General features: G+C 33.3%; 1 protein-coding gene across 1 annotated transcript in view; it reads left to right on the top strand.

Moving 5' to 3' along the window:
• The window catches only part of LOC126711738 (uncharacterized), a 35,379-nt gene extending 15,771 nt beyond the window's left edge, over nt 1-19,608 (top strand). The window contains exons 6-14 of the mRNA XM_050411282.1: nt 9,964-10,220; nt 12,341-12,567; nt 14,478-14,677; nt 16,268-16,636; nt 16,750-16,851; nt 17,003-17,300; nt 18,424-18,572; nt 18,657-18,941; nt 19,220-19,608. Of these exons, the coding sequence (XP_050267239.1) occupies nt 9,964-10,220; nt 12,341-12,567; nt 14,478-14,677; nt 16,268-16,636; nt 16,750-16,851; nt 17,003-17,300; nt 18,424-18,572; nt 18,657-18,941; nt 19,220-19,414 (2,082 nt within the window). The 3' untranslated portion in view covers nt 19,415-19,608. The remainder of the gene's footprint in view (nt 1-9,963; nt 10,221-12,340; nt 12,568-14,477; nt 14,678-16,267; nt 16,637-16,749; nt 16,852-17,002; nt 17,301-18,423; nt 18,573-18,656; nt 18,942-19,219) is intronic.
• The last annotated feature ends 1,881 nt before the right edge of the window (nt 19,609-21,489 follow it).

Raw genomic sequence — 21,489 nt, 5'->3', positions numbered from 1 at the left:
CTTTTGATGTGAATTCATCGATAAATTGTTCATTTATCTTAGGTGTCACCCTTAGTGGTATAGATTCCAATACATCTTCATAGTTGTTGGTTGGCGGAAGAAATTCACTATAGTTGCAGTTACCCATGGCTGTTGTATGGTCCATCTACCTGACTCATCATATAATCTAGTGATGCAATTTTTGCACCGTCTTTGAGAAGCTTTACTGTGAAAAAACTTTGTGTTTTTATCACCATCCTTTAGCCACATTACCCGAGACCTTTGTGCCCACATCTTGGCTTCTTTGTTCAGCAAGGTGTTGATGTCTCCCTTAATCTGCTTCATACGTGTAGTATCTCCGCTTTGAATTGCTAGTCTTTCAACTTGCACCAAAAGTTTTCTTTTCTTTTCTAGTTCACACCTAACACTAACAAAAATTTTCTACTCCAGTTTGTCAATTCTTTCTCACACTTCTCTACTTTCTTAAGCACTCTAATGTCACAAGGATCATTGCTTCTCTCCATCCAAATAACTTCAATAGTTCTGCTGCACCCCTTGTCTGTCATCCACATTTGTTCAAACCAGAAGGGTTTTTGCATTGTACAGTCCATGCCCTTAGAAGGGTTTTTGCATTGTACAGTCCATGCCCTTCGGTACAATCCACAGGGGTTTATGATCTAAAGTGGTTAAATTAAGGTGATGGACTTTTGTACTTGGAAACGTTGCAAATCAATCATTAGTCGCTACTGCTCTTTCTAACCGTTCCTAAACAGTATAGTCTACAAAGTGTTTATGTCAGGTGTATTGAGAACCAACAAAACCCATATCCATAAAGCCGCATTCATCCAAAACATCCCGAAAAGGTTGCATCTGACTATGAGTCCAAATTCTTCCTCCCCTCTTCTCATTCTACATTGTAATTTCATTGAAGTCCCCTGCACAAATCCACGGTGTAGAATTTCTAGTTTTTAGACTTTGTAGCTTAGCCCAAGATTCATGTTTCTTTTGAGTATCTGACTCACCATAAAATCTGGTAAATCTCCATTCGTTCTCTTTGTTCTTATTTATTGTGGTGTCAATGTGATTCTTTGAAATAGTTTCATTCTCAAGATCAAACTCCTCTTTCCAAAAAATTACCAATCCTCCCCCCTTATTTCTACGAGGGACCTCCAATTTATATATTTGAAATCTAAGCATCGTTAAACACGTTCTAGGCTTGCTTTGTTTGTCCATGTTTTAGCTATAAACACGACAGAGGGATCTTTTACCCATATTAGTTCTACAAGCTGATCTTCTATCCACTGGTTCCCAAGCCTGTGACAGTTCCAACATAAGAGACTCGCTGCTTCTATCAGGGCTGGGAACCAGCCTCCGCCAATATCAAGGAATTTTCCTTATCACCAAGAGAAACCGCCTTTTTTTTTTTGGTAATTCTTGGCAATCAACCTCCATATTCATAGTCCTCTTCTGTACCCAGAACATGGTGCAATTATGACCCCATACTTGGTCTAAGGACTCTTTTCCAGGTTGTATGCTGAGGTAGATTTGAAACATCTGCCAGATGTTGAGTTTTGTGGTGACTCTGCTGATCTTTTGGGGGAATATGCGTAGGGATCAAATTAGGCTGATGTGGACTCTCAACCCTTATCTATTTGGAGCTAAACAAATCGTGCTCACCCTTAGTACTTTGAGTTTCTTGGTCAACTGAATCATATCTCCGCAAATCATGATCAATATCCCTTAATTGGTTCTCAAATAAATCATGTTGCTTATTTATCTCCCCAAAATATGAGTTTGACTTATAATGGGCAATTGTTGAATTGTCAAAAATATAAGGAATATATGAATTTGAAATAGGTCCCTAAAAATCTGCAGTTACCTTATCAGTCATACCACCCTGTATTGGTGTCTTCTCCATCATCGCCACTGGTTCTGGCTGCGTACCATTTTGTGAGGTTGGTATAGGTGGCCTGGCATTTATCTTTGCATAGAAACCTAGAACTAAGATGACATTCTTCTTTGATTTCGTGTATGATTGTGCATGTAACCAAGGACCAAATTATTGGTCAACAGCGGACAGAGTTCCCTCACTCTCAATCCATATCTCATAGTCTCGATCATCATGGGTTAAAGACTCGCACCAATAACATATATTAGGCAGTCGTTCGTATTTGAATGAGACCCATTGATCTTGGTCATCATCTAAACAGATAATCCGCCCACGGCATAGAGGCTAAGTGATATCAATCGTCACCCTCACATGCATGAAATCCCCTGCATCGCCATCCTGATTATTTGGTAATTGTCTCACCTAGCCCAGTGTGTCACAAATTCCTTCTGCCACTTCTTGGTTCATAAACCTCACTAGAAGTTTGTATAATTGTACCAAAAAATCCACCTTATTGAATGGCATGTTCTCGACATCGACATCCCTATCATAGCATCGTAGCATTACGATATGTTTGTCAAAGCTCCAAGATTCACTTGACATAATTTTGTCAACTTCCTGGCTGTTATCAAAAGTAAAGAGGAAAATATGTTTAACAAGGTTTTTTTTATTCTGAAGCCATTTGTTGATCTCCACAAAGGTTTGAAGGTGGTGGCAATAGCTTCAATGTTCAGTGCCCGTTTTGTAAAAAACTTTGTTGTGATGATGAACTCTGGCGTAGCTGATTCCTTTTTGACTTTGAATCTTGGTCCCTCACGATCAGAAAGGGATAGTTTTTTCCAATGTTTTATGAGATCTTCCATCACTATTGTGTTTCCCAAACCCCCCCAAAAAAAGAAACCAACAACCTTAAAAGTAACAGTGTTACTTTAAGGGACTAAAGCACCTTCGAGAAGGGCCAATACTATTCTACTGCCTAGGAGAAGTTGGAGGCTCTAACTTTCGCTAGCGATAGAGAAACACCCACATCAAGAACATTTTTGTGAGAGTGCCTTTTCTTCAGCACACTGTCCTAAGGATTCTGGGCCAAATAGTTGTAGTTTAGTGGACTAGGTTTGGTTCACCTTAGCTAAAGGGGTTGTTTAAGAACCAAGTGGCGCACAGGGCAAGCTTCCTACAATACACATATACTAGCAAAACGAGAATATTTGTATTGAACAACAATGAAAACAGCAAAGGAGTGCAAAGTAATCAGGGAATACACAAAACAATTAGGGATCCTTGGATTAATAAGAAATACTTCATTAGTTTTCCTTAGTTATGGTTACAATGCGCTCACTAAGACGTGATACAAGGTTTAAATAAGCTCAGAAATTACAAACTTTGATGGCTATCCAGGCCTCTAAAACTTGCAAAATTTGAATCCTTTTGAATCAAAGTATGTGCTATAGTGGTTATTTCTGGGATACCGAGAGATATTTCACTATTTTCCCTTGAATTTGACAGAGTTTTCTTAATGATTTTTTATCAAAATTTTCTATTACTCGCCCAAAAAATTCCTCCCTTTTTTGCTGGCTACCTTCCCCCCTTTTTATAGTGTCATTTTAGGGTCCCAGGGAACTATTGATTCCCCTCCTTTGCTCCCTAGGTACCAGAGCCTGTTTTGTGCCCATCACCCAGAAGGTTGAGTCTTTCCTTGTTTCTCATAATTTCCTCCTTTTGGTGCTATTTCTTTGAAAGCCCATGGCTAACTTTCCATTCCGGAGTGTGCTTGTTCTTAATTTCACGTTCCTCAAAACCTCTTACCCCTTTTTTATTCAGTTTTTGGCCGTCCTTCCTCTTTGTCATTTTTCCCAAGTGAGCGGAATCCATCTCTGTTGGGTTCAAGGTCTTTCCTGCTACTTTTTTTATAACTCCTCATTTTGGTTCTCTGAGGTACCATTCTTTTGCATCGTGAGTGGTTACTCTAGGCTTTCTGCTTTTCTTGCTACATCTCTGGTACCTAAGAAGGACATATCTGCCCTTCGTTTCTTGTGTTTCTTTTGGCATTTCGTTTGAGCTGTCTTAATCCTATCTTAACTGTGCTACACATCTCGGGGATCCCGAGCCTTTGGCAGCCTCTGGGGATCCCGACTTAGCTCTTTACACTGGGCTTTCTTCAATCTTCTAATCTTGACAGATTGGGCTTTTTTTCTCTTTCTTCCCTCTTTTCTCATAGGCTCTAAGGCTTGTCCCTATATGGCTTTTGGGCTTCAAGCCTTTTTGGGCTTACCAATTTTTTTTTTTTTTTTTGGTGATAGGCTTAATCTTTTTAAATTCACTTTCTATGGCCCCTTGTGTTATTTCTTTGGGCTTGGATGTTGTGATTTTTTTAGACCTCAACAATTTTTAACTTGGTTAAAAAAAAAAAAAATTGTCGAATAAGTTTAAACTTGTTCATAAGTTACTTGATTAACTTATTCTATTCTTATATATAGTGAAAGCTCAAATTTGTGTGAAAACACACGAGCTTGTTCACACGCCAAATTAAAAATTATGGCTAGATTGCTTTTACTCAAACTTAACACAGTATGGAACAAGAGTAAATATGCGCAATGAACCGATTACACTACTTCAAGCTATATCTGTTAGGTTTTAAGACTTTAGGTTTAAATGTATTAAAACTTCAATTTGTATTGTTGGCAAACCATGAACAAAACGTTTTAGTCTTGTTTAGACTTGCTCAAAGTATATGGTTGTATGTAAAGTTGAAATCAAGTAGCTGCAGGATTTATTATGTAAATTTGCCTTGGCTCGATCGATCAAAGCTTGTGCAGATTTTTCCAACTCAACCCAAGCCCGTGTAGGGTTTTATGTTTTGTCCTAAGTATAAAAGGGAAAACCCTAGCCAAGTTTTATGTTGCTCCTTATGCTGTGTGTGTGAATCTTTTGTGAGATCAAGAGGTGTTTACCTTCACACATACTTAGGGTTTCCAAGATTCAAGATTATGTCAAGAACTTGGTGATCGATTCAGTTGCTGCAATAAAAAGCTTAAAGATATACAAGCGAAAGTGCTTGTACTTGCTGTGAATCCAAGAAAGAAGTAGTCCGTGGACTCGGAGCTGTTACGTGGTCGTGGTGGTAAGTTTCCTACTTGAGATAGCAATAGGATATTAGTGGTCTAAGTCGCTATTGTGTAAACTTCAATTCTTTCATAGTGAATTCAGGTTTACCTTGAGGATAGTTAGGTTAAATCCTCCCTAGGTTTTTACCAGTTTGGTTTCCTGGGTCATCATATCTTTGTGTTCTTTATTTTCCGCACTTTACATTGATATGATATATTTGTATTAACCTAGATCTGAAATTTGACTAAGTTATCACTTGACTAATTTACTAGGTTAATTTGAGTGTGTTTTAAGGGGTCTAAAAACAAACAATATCCATCCACAATTAACAATAAAATGAAAGTTTAAAGAGTAGGGAAGAGAGATGCAAACACAAGATAACACCAAGACGTGCTATCGAAGAGGAAACTGAAGAACTCAACGAAAAACCTCTCCGTGACCCTCCAAGTTAAAATCATTCCATTAGAGAATAATGTTGGAGTACACGAATAATAAAAGACCCTCCAAGCCTAGTCTACCCCATGAACTTGAGCCCTCCAAGCTCCTGCTACCAACGGACTTCTTGGAGTCTTGTCTTCTCTAGCTTTTCGAATCCCGCAATTCAGCTCGATTACATCTGCCATTAAATGAATCCTTCCAATGTTTCCCAATAGCACCAAAACCTCACTTACCACTCAAATTTGGTGTGGAAAGTGTTTAGGCTAACAACCTCTCAAGGATCTAAAGATAGAGAGGTAGGAGTTGAGGAAAACCACAAGAAAATGTGTAGATGATTATGGATATAACAATCTCTAACTCTCAAGTCTATTTGTTAGGGTTTTATCTTTGAAAAGAACTCCTTACAATTCATAGGTAATGAGAGTATTTATAGTTTGGGTAAAGAATTCGGTAAAGCACTTTATCTTTTTGCCAAACAGAGAGTTTTGCAGGTACCTCGCGGGATGGCCCTTCTCGTGAAACACTTGCAAACTTGATAACCTGGTGTGACTCTTCAGCTTCTAGTCATGTGCTTCAGACGTGGCATTTTCCCAAGTTACTCTTCTCGCGAGCTTCCTGCAAATTGCACTAATTCATCTTTGAAGCTTGATTCTTTACTGATCTCTCACACTCATCCCTTACAAATAAACCGTTATAAATATAGGGAAATGAATGAAGAAATTACAATCAAATTTGGTACGGAATTATTCAAACCCCAAATTAAAAATTACAACTAAATTGCTTTTACTCAAACTTAACACAGTGTGGAACAAGAGTAAATATGCACAATGAACTGATTACACTACTTCAAGCCATATCCATCCACAATTAATAATAAAATAAAAGTTTAAAGAGTAGGGAAGAGAGATGCAAACACAAGATAACACCAAGACGTGATATCGAAGAGGAAATCAAAGAACTCGACGAAAAATCTCTCCGCAAGCCTCTAAGTTAAAATCAATCCACTAGAGAATAAAGTGGAAGTACAAGAATAACAAAAGACCCTCCAAGCTTAGTCTACCCCATGAACTTGAGCCCTCCAAGCTCCTGCTACCAACGGACTTCTTGAAGTCCTGTCTTCTCTAGCATTCTGGATTCCACAATTCAGCCAAATTGCATCCGCCATTAAATGACTCCTTAACCTCACTTAACACTCAAATTTTGTGTGGTAAGTGTTTGGGCTAATAACCTCTCAAGGATCTAGAGATGGAGAGGTAGAAGTTGAGGAAAACCACAAGGAAATGTGTAGATGATTATGGGAATAACAATCTTTAACTCTCAAGTATATTTGTTAAGGCTTTCTCTCTGAAAAGAACTCCTTACAATTCGTGGGTAATTAGGATATTTATAGTCTGAGTAAAAAATTCGGTAAAACACTTTATCTTTTTGCCAAATAGAGAGTTTCGCGGGTACCTCGTAGGATGACCCTCCTCGCAAAACACTCGCAAACTTGACAACCTGGCGTGACTCTTCAGCTTCTAGTTATGTGCTTCACATGTGGCCTTTTCGCAAGTTACTCTTCTTGCGAGCTTCTCGCAAATTGCACTGATTCATCTTTGAAGCTTGATTCTTCACCGATCTCTCACACTTATCCCTTACAAATAAACCCACATAAATATAGGGAAATGAATGAAGAAATTACAATCAAATTTGGTACGGAATTAGAGCCAGCAAAGACTAGTTGGAAATCACAACTTTACATATAGTATACACCAAAACTAAACTTTTTTACCGGTTCACAAATCTATACTAATAATTAATAATTAAATACTTGTTTCAATTATGTTATTAGAATTAATTAGATATAATGATTTTTTTTTATTATGAACTCATAAAAATTAGATTATCAACTTCATATTATTAAAAATTATATATAATTTCTATAAGTTATATATAGTTTTTACTATGAAATGAACTATTTATATTCTCAATAAATTACAAATAACGATTTGATACACACACATAGGGTCCGTTTGGATACAACTTATTTTTGCTAAAACTGAAAATTGAAAACACTGTAGCAAAATAATTTTTTAATGTGTGAAAAATTACTGTTCACTCTGTTTTTTACTATTCATAAGCCTAAAATCACTGTTCATGGAGAATGAACAGTGCCAAATGTGCGTCTAGGAAAAAAAAAAAAAAAAAAAAAAGCTGAAAATGCGCGGCTTGAAAACGCAGACGTGATAAGTTGTATCCAAACCAGGCTATAATATTGCATACATTCAATTTGAGACTCATCATATTTACAAGTTATTTACAAGCTCATTATTTTGTTCGAGTTTGGCTTGTTTAAAAGTTAAGCCTAATTTGAGCTTGGGCTGGTTCATTCATAAGCTAAGCTCAAGTCATTTATAAACGGCTTAATTCTTTTGTAGCCTACTGGTGACATGGGTTGGGATAGAACAAGAATTTCTTCTCGGGGGAGGAGGGCTGAGGGAACAGGCAATTGATGCCATCAATATAGTAACACCACTTAAGTTTAGGCACTTGTTAACTAAAAAGTCTGTACTTTTTTAGGAGGGGCCTCAAGTATGGTCTAGTTAGTTTTTTTTTTTTTTTGGGCCTCTTTGGACCAATTTAATTCTTGAGAGGGAGGTAGTTACAAGTTTTGGAAGTATAAACTTCAAATTTATTCATATACCCTATTACAAAAAATCTAATCATATATACTACTAAAAAAAATTGGGGGCCAAGCGGGTTATGGGCTAGTCTTCAAGTAGATCCGTCCTTGCATGGTGTAGTTAGTGGTGACAATGTGGTGGAGTAGGAAGGGAAGGGAAGTGGTGGCTTAGAGAAGAGGGGAGGGAGGTGGTGGTGATGGTATGAATGTGGAGGGGAGGATGGGAAGAAAACGATGTTGCTGGCTGCCGAGAGGATGGGGAGGTGGTGATGCTATGGTGGAAGGGGAACATGTTAAATTAACAATTATTCCAAAAACTTAAGATATTGAAATATGGTAAATTTAATTATTTAATCACACAATTCTAACACTCCCCCTCATATTTGGGCCCAAATTCCTCTTAATAAGTGAGGTTCAACATGTGGGATTTTAAATAAGAGGTAGAGTGGAGGAGACAATAATCGAATTTAGGATCTCATGCTCTGATACCATGTTAAATTACTAATTGTCCCAAAAGTTTAAGTAGATATGATAAATTTAATTATTTAACCACATAATTCTAACATGTTATAGTGCAAGGAGCACATGCATGATTTGGAGACTTATTTAGGCTTTAAAATGAATAAAATATTTTCTATAATTTCAATGTAAATTTCCTTTGAGCATGAAAATGTTTGCAGTTGATTAACAATTTTTTGTTGCACCAAGCATTGAAAAGATGGGATTATATTTCTTATCTAAAATTGTGTTAGAACTTAGAACCATTGGAGTGTTAATAATTGTTGGTCTTTGCATGAGATTCATAAGATATCAGGTTCAAAATTTCTAGCTCTCATCTTGCGTCCATCCATATGGGATTACTCTTGTAATTATCTAGTGTATGAGGAATGGGGGAACTACACATGCTTAAAAAGAAAAGATCTAGACGCCTTCACAAGGAAGAAAAAAAAAAAGGAAGTGTTAATTGTATTTTGGAAATCAAAACATCACTCTTAGTATTTAAAATCGTTTTATTTTCAAGAGTAACAATCAAATCCCTAAAGTCTGTAAAATTATCAAATTTGGTAAGTTTTATCACGTTTTCCATTTCAGCTCATAAGGTTTCAAAAGTTTAGAAAATGATTACCCATTTTTTTCCTTTTTATATTCTTGAACTTTTTTTTTTCAATATTTTCACCAGTCGACCTGGAATGTAGAGTTATTTAGTACATTCAAGGTTAGAAAGTAAACAATGTTATTTCTTTGAATACTTCACGTTAGTTGCATGTGACAATAAAGTAGTGAACTATATATCCTTGTGGCCATTTAGTTAGTTAGTTAGTTTTTATTTTTTTATTTTTTTATTTATTTAAATAATTCAATAATTGGGGAAGAAGGGATTTGAATCTCGAATGTTTCCCTTAAGAGCAGTAGGAGTTGCCAATCGATTGAACTACAAGGTTCTTGATGGCCCCTTATTTTTAATCCACATGTACTGTTAACATGCAATATATAAGTTACATAGACTTAAAAAAAATATATATATATATAAATGTGCCTCATCACATGACATATTATTATATATCCGGCTAGTGCGCATAGCAAATTGGATCATTTTATAAATTTTAAGGATTGGATTGCCATTTTGAAACTCCAAGAACCAAACTAAAAAATTGGACAAGTTTAAGAACCAAAAATGCTATTTGTATAGGAGGGGCTATTTCATGAAGAAATTGATTTACAAATCTAAGATATATGTGATACCTCATCATTTAAAGTCTTCAGTTTTATATTCTTACACGTGCAAATAGGCTACTTTTTTTTATCTTTTATGGAAAATGGAAAAAAAAAAAATATTTGGATATGAATCTTACTAATGATTTCTTTTATATCTTACCTTTTCTTCCATCAGACAGCAATGAAGAAAAATCAACTTGTGCCAAAAAAGGAGACTCAAAGGGACTATTTACATGATGATTTTAGTGCAAAAAAAGAACTATGGTTCGACTTCATGGCAGATACCGGTGATGGTGGGAACTCAACTTATACTGTGGCACGGCTACTTGCTCAACAAGAAATTAAAATTGATTCATCCCAGAAAGAAAAATGGAAAATAGGTTCAGATACCTTAAAACGCGGAGAGTTACTCCTCATTGGGGGAGATCTTGCGTAAGTTGACAATACCTTTTTATGATTATAATATGACAATTTAACACATTTTAATTGGTTTCGAGCTTACTTTCATTTACATATATAAATAAATAAAGGTTTCGATCTTACTTTAAGACTTACTACTCATTGGGAGTGAGTGAAAATTGACAATTTTATTCATAATAAAAATTCTTATGAACAATTCTACACCTTATTGTCGATAAGTCATGGGTTTCAGTTAGCTCAACTGGTAAAGTTTCTTATCGATGAATAAGAAATTTGTAGTTCGATCCCTGCCTACACCAAAAAATCAATTGGTATCTTGGTTTGATGATAAAGGCAATTATCAAAGTTAAAACTATCTCTTTATCAGGAGTGAATGCCAAAAATTAAAACTATCTCTAAAAAAAATAAAAATTATTGTCCACTAGTCCAACACTGTCTCTCAGGAGTTGCCCTTTTCTTGATGGTCAAGCTAGGTGATAAACCTTTGTCTATTGATGCTCTAAAATAGTTTCCACCAATTGGGCACTGATTAACTTCTCAAATCTCCTTATTGGTAAGAGCAACTGCCTCTACCACTACTCTTCACCCCTGTGCAAACTTAAAGATCTATCAAAGCTTTTTTTAACTTGGTTTTTGGATCTTTCATGCATTGCTTGTGCATGATTTTAGTTGAAACCTTAGAACATTTTCCTTGCTTCCAGTTGTGTACGTGGGACAGGTTGTTAAGGGTGTTTTTGATAGGTATTGTCAAACAACATACCCAAGGCACTACGAATGGTGCCATTATTCGTTGAGGTTTTATTTGGGCTTCTATTTGTCCTAATTTTTTGTTCAGTGGTACAGCATTTGCTATAAAATTCTCCTTTTATAGCATTACTACTCTATGTATATATACATGCATGTAGAGACGGAGTTAAAAATTTTTGTTTGGGAGGCCAAGACTAAATGATCATATTGATTTAGAATATCTATGTATAAATGTCTAACACACTCATCACTATATTAATGAATTTTCAAACATCAATTTCAAGATTTGTGTCTCCAAATGTCAAACGCAAAAACAAATTTGTTAGATTTGGCATGTGTATGAGATTTTTCAAATAAGATTTGTGGTACCATAAATTGAACTACGAACCTTTATGTTGTAATCTTGTACTAGTTGCATTTGTCATATATACCCAATCCAACTTGTATTTTAGTTCTTTGACTAGAAGTAGTTTTTTTTTTTTTTTTTTTTTTTTTTTTTTTTTTTTTTTTTTTTTTTAAGAAAACTTTGACTAGAAGCTAATATGAAATTTTAGATAAAAATAATCAATAAAGTCTATCAATTGGTTTATTAAATTAAAGGGGAAAAAATCATAAACCATAAGATAAATAAATAAAATTTGAAGGAAAATAGAATTTAAGAAGGATGATAAAAAATTTGTACCTCTCAAGATTTTAAAACTATTTCCCCTCCGTTTCAAACAAGAAAGTTCCCTATTCAAAAGAAAAGAAAAGAAAAGAAAAGTAAGAGGAGCTGAATGAGAATATAGTATGTGAGAGACTTGGAGCATAGAACGGGAGAGTAGACAAATTGAATAGAATTTATTGTGAGACCGTGAGAAAACTTGATTGGACATTGATTTGGGTGGCTAGTAAGCAGAATATAAAAAATGCAAATTGAAAAGGTGAAAGGAAGCTAGCAGTAAAAGTTTTTCAAAAAAAGTTTGGCCTTTGTTTATGAATAAAAATTTTCAGTTTTTAATAAAAAAAAAAGGAAGCTAGCAATAAAAGTAAATTAAATGGTAGCCTTGTGGCTAACATTTATGGGGACTAGATCGAGAAAGACTAAAAACGTTGCAAGTAATTAAGCAAATTGAAAAGAACATGAATAGGTAGGGGGCCAATCAATTGCATTGGAGGGGATTTTCTCTTCAATAAATGCATTGGAGTCTTAAGTCTTAACTTTTATGGTTTTACCTACTACAATTTTTTTTTTTTTTTTTAAACTCATTTTACTATGAACGTGGCTCCACCCCTGAATGCATGAGAAAAATGTATCCAAATTCTCAAAAAAATGCAAGAGAAAAATGCTTATATATTATGTTTGACAATATGTTTAAATTTTGAAACCTTTGCTTTTATTGTAGGTATCCTAATCCATCTGAGTTTACATATGAAAGGCGCATGTTTCGTCCTTTCGAGTATGCACTTCAACCACCACCCAGTCATGAAAAAGAAAGTATGACTGTCAACAAGCATGCAATGCCTCCTGGGGTGTCAGAGATGCAACAAGGGAAGAAAAACAAAAGGAAGTACCAAAAGCAATCGATGCCATATAATGGGCCTCGATGTTTTGTTATCCCCGGAAACCATGGTTGGTCTTAGTTTTTACATTTATGCTCTGTTTGTTTTGAAATAAAATATTTTCAAACATAATGTTTTTTAAATGTAAAATTTTCAACTTAACCATGAAAACTGATGGCTTAGCCACCAAAGCCATTGGTACTGAAGGTTCAGTGATTGGACCACCGAAACTGGTAGCTAGAGTGGTGGCTTCGGTGACTGGTCAGCCGGAATGGCGTCTTCGGCTACCGAACCAGCAACCTAGCCACCAAACGAGGGGGGAGTTATTATGTGTTTTTGTAAAATGTTTTACCAAGTTTTTAAAAGTAAAACATTTTACAACTTTTTATAATGGATTTTACAATTATTGGAAAATATTTTACAAGTTTGACTACATTTTACATGCAAACAAATATTTGAAAATGAGAAAACATTTTATGAAAAATATTTTACTTTAAAACAAATGGAGTGTTAAACTCTTCTTAATTAGAATGTTTTGACTCATAAAAAGAAAATTTTATTTGTGTATATAGTTGGGACAACCCTCTCACATAGGATGGACCTCATAAGTGTGAGACCAACTCCATGTGAGATAGATGTTATAAATATGGGTTACCACCTACTTAAAAAGAGGAGGTAATATGTTGCGCAGTAAGTGTGTATAAGAGCATTTACATCAGTCTGTGTATATAGAAAAATGTGTAGAATTTAAAAAGTTTTACCTAAAAATTAATTAATGATCCACATCAGAATATATATAATGTGTAAATTTAAAAGTTTGCTATAGTAACCGTGTAAATTTATACTAACGTTATTTATTTTGCATTTAGTTATTTATTCTTTTTCTTTTTTTTTGTGGTATTTCAAGAATGAATGAAGAGAGTAGATAAAAGAGAACCAATTTAAAAAAATCAAGAAAAATTAATATTTTAATGAAATGTAATGTAAAATAGATAATCTAATGTGAGGTGCTTTGAAAAGTATGTATGTAAAATAGAAAAAGTAGGTTCTTATGCTAAAATAGAAGAGAATTTTTGCATAAGCTAATACGAATGCTCTAAAGGAAAAAAGTTAGACCTAATATTAATTTTTTTTAAATGCTTTCAAATTGATGTGTTACTAGTCATCAAAAGGTAATTCAATATTTGTTATTATGTTGTTGAAGTGGCATCAATTACATTCATTGTCGCGTCAATTTGTAGGCATTTTATAGTAAAATTTGTAATACTTTTAGTATTTTTCAATAAATAAATATTGATGCTAGAGATTTTATAGAAGTTTTTCAAATTGATGTGAAATCAATTAAAGAAAATGTAATTCAAATATTTATTTAATATATTGTTAAAATGTAGTACCAATTACATTTATTGTCACATTAATATATAAATATTTTGAAGTAAATTAAACATCTTTCCATAAATAAATGTATGTATTAGTTTTTTTTGTTTATTTTTTATTTTATCATGTTAACGAGTTCTCTAAGAGAATAGGTGAAGAAATAATAATTATAAGGTTAAAAGCTTCAATGCATTTTTAAAAAGAAAAAAAAAATCTTTTTTAATCCAAAAAATATAATTATAAAGTCTTTTTTAATATATAAATATTGATTTGCATGCATATTGTAGTTATTTGTGTTTTTCTTGATCTTTGTACACAGTTTGAATTTATTTTTTAAACATTGTATAAATACATCAATTAATAAAATATTAAATGTACCCTAATTTATGCTTCATTAACAAAAGTCCACTTCTTTGTAATTTATAATATATACATCAGTTTTTAAGAATAATGTAGTAAAATAATTTTTCGTATTTCCTATATTAGCAATTAATGTATCACTTGTTTTCTTGGAAGACCATTCTTCATACTCCTTTAAAAACCCTTTAAAGTTTGTTTGCATTTAGATTGTCATTGTGGTAATATTTTGTTTTGGCTTGACAGATTGGTTTGATGGACTTCATACCTTTACAAGATATATATGTCATAGGAGCTGGTTGGGAGGGTGGTTCATGCCTCAGAAGACAAGTTATTTCACCTTGCAACTTCCTATGGGATGGTGGATATTCGGTCTTGATCTTGCACTCCATAGTGATATTGATGTCTACCAATTTGAATTCTTCTCCAAACTAGCTAAGGAAAAGGTATCTTTCCTATATTTGTATTTTCATTTTTTTGACTTTCAATATGTTTTTCAAAGCATTAAATTAAATTATGTTTGTTTCAGCAGAATTTTTTTTTTTTGGTAAAATACTATTTTGGTACCTAAACTTGATCAAAAAATCATTTTTCATCTTCACACTTTGTAAAGAGTTTTCTTTAAAAAAATAAATAAATAAATAGTTTAGAGACAAAATAGGGATGAAAAAAAAAATTCAATAGTTTAGGAATGAAAAATAACCGTTTGGTAAAATTTAAGGTTAGAAAGTAAACCATTTTCAATAGTTTAGGGGCAAAAAAATGAACTTATCAATTGTTTAGGGATCAAAAATGAACTTTTTAAAGTTTAGTGATAAAAAATAAATATTTTGTAAAGTTTAAGGACCAAAATAATATTTTACTTTTTTTTTTATATACATTTTCCAATGTTGGATATACTTAAAAGAAGAAGTATATTTTTATAGCCAACAGCAAAACAAGTTGTTTTCAGCGTTTTCTACAATGTAACTGAATAAATCATCACAACTAAACTCCATACAAACAAAAAAACAAAAGCTCTCTCATGGTACAATTTATCACTGCCCCCTCTCTCTTTTCATAGACAGATTGTTGACCAGACAGATTGACCAAACATTGACTTTTTCTTTTTATTTTTTGTTCAAAGCAATCGTTTTCCCAATTATTTTATTTTATTTGTTGTTGTATAGATTCTGAAATTGGTGTATATTAAGGCTCACAAATAGATCCACAAAAAAAAAAAAAAAAAAAAAAAAATCATTAATATTTCTTGGTGTAATACCCAAGGGGCATAAGGCGGCCATAACTGATTCCTCGGTGAAGTTTTCTTCAATGTGATTCTTCAATATTTATCTAAACACTGGCAACTAATAACTAGTTATAAGTTTTTCATGTCTTTGAGTACTGAAAGACATGAATGAAAAATATGTTTTGACTTGGATTTGTCAACACTTACAAAACTTAACCCTAACATATATTTTTTAAAAATAGTCATTTCTCTTCAAAACAAATGGATCACATGATTCACTCATTTATTTATAAACTTAGTTGTAGTTTATCGGAAGATAATATGTGTCCTTGTAATGTGCATTGCACATGACTTACTAGTCAACACTTTTTTTTTTTTTTTTTTTGAGAAGAATACTAATCCACACTTAAGTAATTGTATACAATTGGTGATTCGTGTAATTGTACATGTCATATTTCTATTATTGAGTTTGTAGCCAAACCTTATCCATATAGTCATATGTAGCATGTATTGTATGGCAAATTCTCCCTTTGATAAGTTTAGAAAGAAGAAAAAACTGCCATTTATTATACTACAGTTGTTTGTCTTGTTTTAGTGGCTCATTTCTTTTACATGCTACTTTTTCTGAGTAATTATAACTATTATATTAAATGATTGCATTTATCATTTCTTAACATGTAAATTTTTAGAATAATTGATAATTATCACCATATCACAACCTAAATTGTAACACAGAAACTTGTTCCTTGTTTTTTTCCCCTAAAACTTTCCATCATTTGACTCTACTTTCCTTGTCTAACTATGTAAGGTTGGAGAGAAAAACTCTGTGATCATCATGACACACCAACCGGATTGGCTTGTTGATTGGTATGAGAATGGTGATTCTAAAAATAATGGCTCAGACTACCAATCAAAAGGAAAATATGTCTCATGCCTTATCTATGACATTTTAAAAGAAAGGTGTAAAATTCGAATTGCTGGTGACATACATCACTATATGCGCCACTCAATTGATAGATCAAAAGGGGCAAATTCAGTTTATCCCCAACATCTGCTAGTAAATGGTTGTGGTGGAGCATTTACACATCCCACCCATGTGTTTCGTGATTTTTACGAATCTCGTGGAGTTTTCTATAAGTGCAAAGCCGCTTATCCTTCTCATAAGATGTCAAGAAGGGTAATTAATTGTGACTGTTGTTTCATTTCCTATTATTTACCAACTTTACATATTGTATCATTTTCTTCTGCTTCCTGTTTAAATAATACATCTTATTTGTTTTTAATTTGCAGCTTGGAAGAAGAAATAGCTGGAATTTCCGAAAGGAAAATTGGCGATTTGATATTGTTGGTGGCATCATATACTTTATGTTGGTCTATTCTCTGTTCCCACAGGTGAATTTGTGTTCTTCTAGTGATTTTTCCAATTTATAGTAGTTATTGTGACAATTATGATGTCTTTCTTCTTTCTTCCTGTCTTGAATTGAAATTTCTTAAACAGGCCTATCAATTTGATTTTTTTTCTCTCTTTCATGTTCCTTTCTAGTGTGAGCTCGACCACATTTTTCAAGTAGATTCAATTTCCGGTTTCCCGAGGGCTTTCTTTGGCACTGTTTGGAATGCTTTTATGTACGTGGTGGACTTCTCTTATGTGTCTCTAATAGCTACTTTGCTATTTCTAATTGTGGCGGTTGCATTTGCACCTTCCAAACTGTCATTGAAGAAAAGGATAATGATTGGAATTCTTCATGTTTTTGCACATCTGGCCGTAGCTCTAATTCTTATGTTGGTGTTGGAAGTGGGTATTGAGACGTTTGTCAGGCTTAATCTAGTAGCAACTTCAGGTCAGTTTTCCCTTTCGGTTATGCGTGACATCCCATGAATGTTTTCCCTTTCTGTTTTTCAGTCAAATACTTTCATAACATATAAAGAGATGTAAGCAACTCTACAATGAACAGCATATATATATATATAAGCAATAGAGTATGATGGCAGAAAGTCAATGGATTCACAGTTCAGTGCACCTACGTACCTGCCCTTCGACTTGTCACTAACTAAACGAGTAATATTACGTCTACAACATTTTTACAATAAATTATTTTAAGTGTCAAGTTGTTATTTGTTATAATCTATATCCACTACTGACATCACTATTTTATTAACCAATAACAATTTGCCACCTTACTATCAAAAAAAAAAAAAAAAAAAAAATTTGCCACCTAATATTTATTGTAAATTTTTTGTGAACATAACACAATTCCTCCCAACATTGTCACTAATTATAAAAAATAAAAAAATAAAAAAGGTTTTGTAGCTCAGTGACTATAAAGTCCGCTCTCCTCTACTCGGAGAATCAATGTTCGAATTCCTCCCAACATTGTTGTACTTGTAACTATTGAATTATCCAACAAAAAAAATTTCCCAAAAAATTAATTGACAATTAAGTTTATTTATTATATGTTTAAAATCCAACAATCACATTCATTACCACATTAATTTGTAGATGTTTTGTAGTAAATTTGTAGAATTTTCTCAATATTTTTCCTAAATAAATATATGAATTACTTTTTGCTCATTTGAGATACATTAATTTATGAGACTTATGTAATAAAATTTGTTACATCCTTATCATCACTCAAATAAAAAAGTTAAATTATTTTCTAGTTTGTATGTTCATGGATTAATTATGTGATATCTAAGATAGTATGTATCTGTTGAGGATCTCAATTTATATATATATATATATATATATAATGTTTTTAGCTTCCCCAAAAATTACTGCATACTCTTTTATAGGGAATGCTAGGACAATAGTTAACATTCCATTTAAAGAAAGTTTATATAGAAAAAGAAAAAAAAAATGTTTTGACAACTTTTTTTTTTAGTAATATCAAAACTTTCCTAAAATAAATTGTTAACTATTGCTCTAAAGACACTCGTTGGTATGACCCATCCTCTATTGTTCAGACTATCATTCTTTATATCGGTGGCACCAATCTATGTTCCATAAGCACCTTCCAGTTCCGATTGGCATTCAAAATGGACTAAAACGGTGGACTTTTGGGCTTTATCCAGCATGTATCAAGTATCTCATGTCTGCATTTGATGTACCAGAGGTGAGAACTTGATTCCCTTTGGCTCCACAAACATGCCTCTTTACTTATCTATTTTCATAAATTTCATATGAAATTTACTATCAGCTCATGGCGGTGACACGGAGCAATATTTGCAAGAATGGGATGGAATCTCTCCCTCGCAGGGGTGCCGCCATTTATTATGCTTCCACCTTCCTTTATTTTTGGGTATTGTCAACCCCTGCAGTTGCCTTTGTATTTGGAAACTACATGTACTTCTGCGTCAACTGGTTCAACTTACACTATGACGAAGCCTTCTCCTCACTTAGGATTGCTGATTACAAGGCATTCACACGATTTCACATCAACCGTAAGGGTGATCTTGAAGTTTATACCCTTGCAGTTGATAAGGTAAGAAATCAATATTAGTGGTTCATTTTGCGATGGTAATTCTAGGATGGTTTAATTGCTTAAAACTATAATATGGGCATTTCTGAGGAGGCTTGAACTATTTCTTCTTTTTTATCTTTTTATGTTTTGTTTTTAATTCGATAATTGTGGAAGACTTGAACCTTGGATGTATTTGTCAAAAACATTAATTAATGTCACTTGAGTTGCATGACTTGATGGCTTGAACTAGTATTAAATTCTTATCTTTGTAGTTGCTAATTACCCATGTTGACATTTAGGTACCAAAGGAATGGAAGCAGGATCCGGAATGGAAGCAGGATTCGAATGAGTTGAGCCACCTTAGAAAGAATCCCAGCCAATGGAAGGCTGTTGCATCGGATCAGGAACCGTTAAAGACTGTCAGGATTATTGACAAATTTGTTATTCCACGAAAAGATGGTCCAGATGATACCAGTGGAAGTGCAACAGAGTAATAAATCCGATTTCCTGGTCACATACTAGCTGACTAGGGATAGCGGCAAATAATGAAATAAAGAAAACAGGGGACCTTTTTCTTTTTTTCTTTTTTCTTTTTTGTACAACTGGTTTTGTAAGGCAATGCTACGCGTTTGGATAAATAAGTCAAGCTATTTATGGACAACCTAAGGACTTGTTTACATTTATTTATGGAAAAACTTACAATATCTATTATAAGCACAACTACACAGTCTACACCATACAGTCACAGACAGGTACTGTAGAATTTCCCTTCATTCTCGCATAAAACTATCATTCATTTCTTTTGGGTCAACTCAGAAAAACGGGAGTGTGTGAAAATGCCCGTGAATTTTTGGTGTCTCTAGATTTATATCTATTTAAAAAAGAAAGATGATCCACTAGAATTTGGTTCAATTTCTCATTGACCAAACGGTAGGAAATAAATTAGATTATATTTTTCACCAGAAATATATTTTTTGAATTGACGATCATGTACTGTTGGTCGTTTGCCACTAACAGTACCTAGTTTGGGGTTTGTTTAGTTAGTTCTAGAGAATGTAATCCCATAAAAGTGAAAATCACAAGCAAAAAATCTGGTTATGGTTTTCCAAAAGAGGAATTTTAGTGAGTGAAAATGAGGGACTAGCACTTCTTTTATAGAGTGCATCATTCAGCATAGTTATCTAAGCAACTCTTCTTGAAGTATTGCATTGCTTCACCAACTAGAGTCTAGACCTTTTGCTTGAAAAGTTACCATTCATTGCATTCATTCCTTTTTAATCAGTTTGGATGGAAGGGGAGAGAAGGAAAGTAGAATAGAGTTGGCCCCATTCCCATTCAAACTAGCCATTAAGAGAGAGATTGAGATCAAGTGTGTAGGCGTGTACCATTATTAATATGGTGGTCACCCTTATAAACACTAATATGTTTTTGGTAGCTTAGTAGCGTTGGCATGGACGGAGCCATTCATGGACTGGGGGGCAACGGCCCCCCCTAATTTTTTTTTTAAAAATAATATAATTATATAACCATATATTTAGGTATTAATTTTAGCAACTTCCTTCAATAAAATTACATTTTGTCCCCCTTATTGATCATTATAGGAAAAATACTATAGTTACAAACTTTTTTACAACATTTTTACAAACTATCGAGGTAACAAATTCTTACTGGTTTGCATCTGGGTCCACCACTTATATCACTTTTTTACTTACTAATAACCACTAATCACAACAAAAATTTGTAAATCTAGTATTTTCCTCCTTTTAAAGTCCATAAAAAAAATTTATAGATCTAAAATCCAAAAAAATATATATACAAGCCCAAAATATTAGCCCAACAACAAAAATTACCAATAGGTAGTAGCAAAAAAAAAAAAATTTGAGACTAATCAACCAATTTTACCAAAAATAAACAACTTAGCCCTTTAAAAAAAAAATAACAAAATAATTTTGTCCTTACCAACAAAAGACATACTCTACACACACATAAAACAAAATAATAATAATAATAAAAGAAAACCTTTACTAGCTAAGCAATTTGTCCCTCTTATTGATCATTATAGGAAAAATGCTACAGTTACAAACTATTTTACAATATTTTTACAGACTATTGAGGTAGCAAATTCTTACTGGTTTGCATCTGGGTCCACCACTTATATCACTTTTTTACTTACTAATAACCACTAATCACAACAAAAATTTGTACATCTATAGTATTTTCCTCCTTTTCAAGTCCATAAAAAATTTTATAGATCTAAAATCCAAAAATATATATATACAAGCCCAATAACAAAAATTACCAATAGGCAGTAGCAAAGCTAAAAAAAAAAATAATAATGAGATTAATCAACCAATTTTACCAAAAAAAACAACATAGCCCTTTAAAAAATTTTAAACAAAATAATTTTGTCCTTACCAACAAAAGACACACTCTACACACACATAAAAAATAATAATAATAATAAAAGAAAACCTTTGCCGGCTAAGCAATAGAGCCAAAAGCCGAAGCCACTGCATATAGCTAACAATAAAACCGCCCCCCCCCCCCCTAATTTCAAGTTCTGGCTCCG

This window comes from Quercus robur, chromosome 2, assembly GCF_932294415.1.
Source record: "Quercus robur chromosome 2, dhQueRobu3.1, whole genome shotgun sequence".
Lineage (NCBI taxonomy): Eukaryota > Viridiplantae > Streptophyta > Magnoliopsida > Fagales > Fagaceae > Quercus > Quercus robur.
The sequence above is the reverse complement of the archived record's forward strand: the minus strand, read 5'-3'. Positions and strand labels throughout refer to the sequence as shown.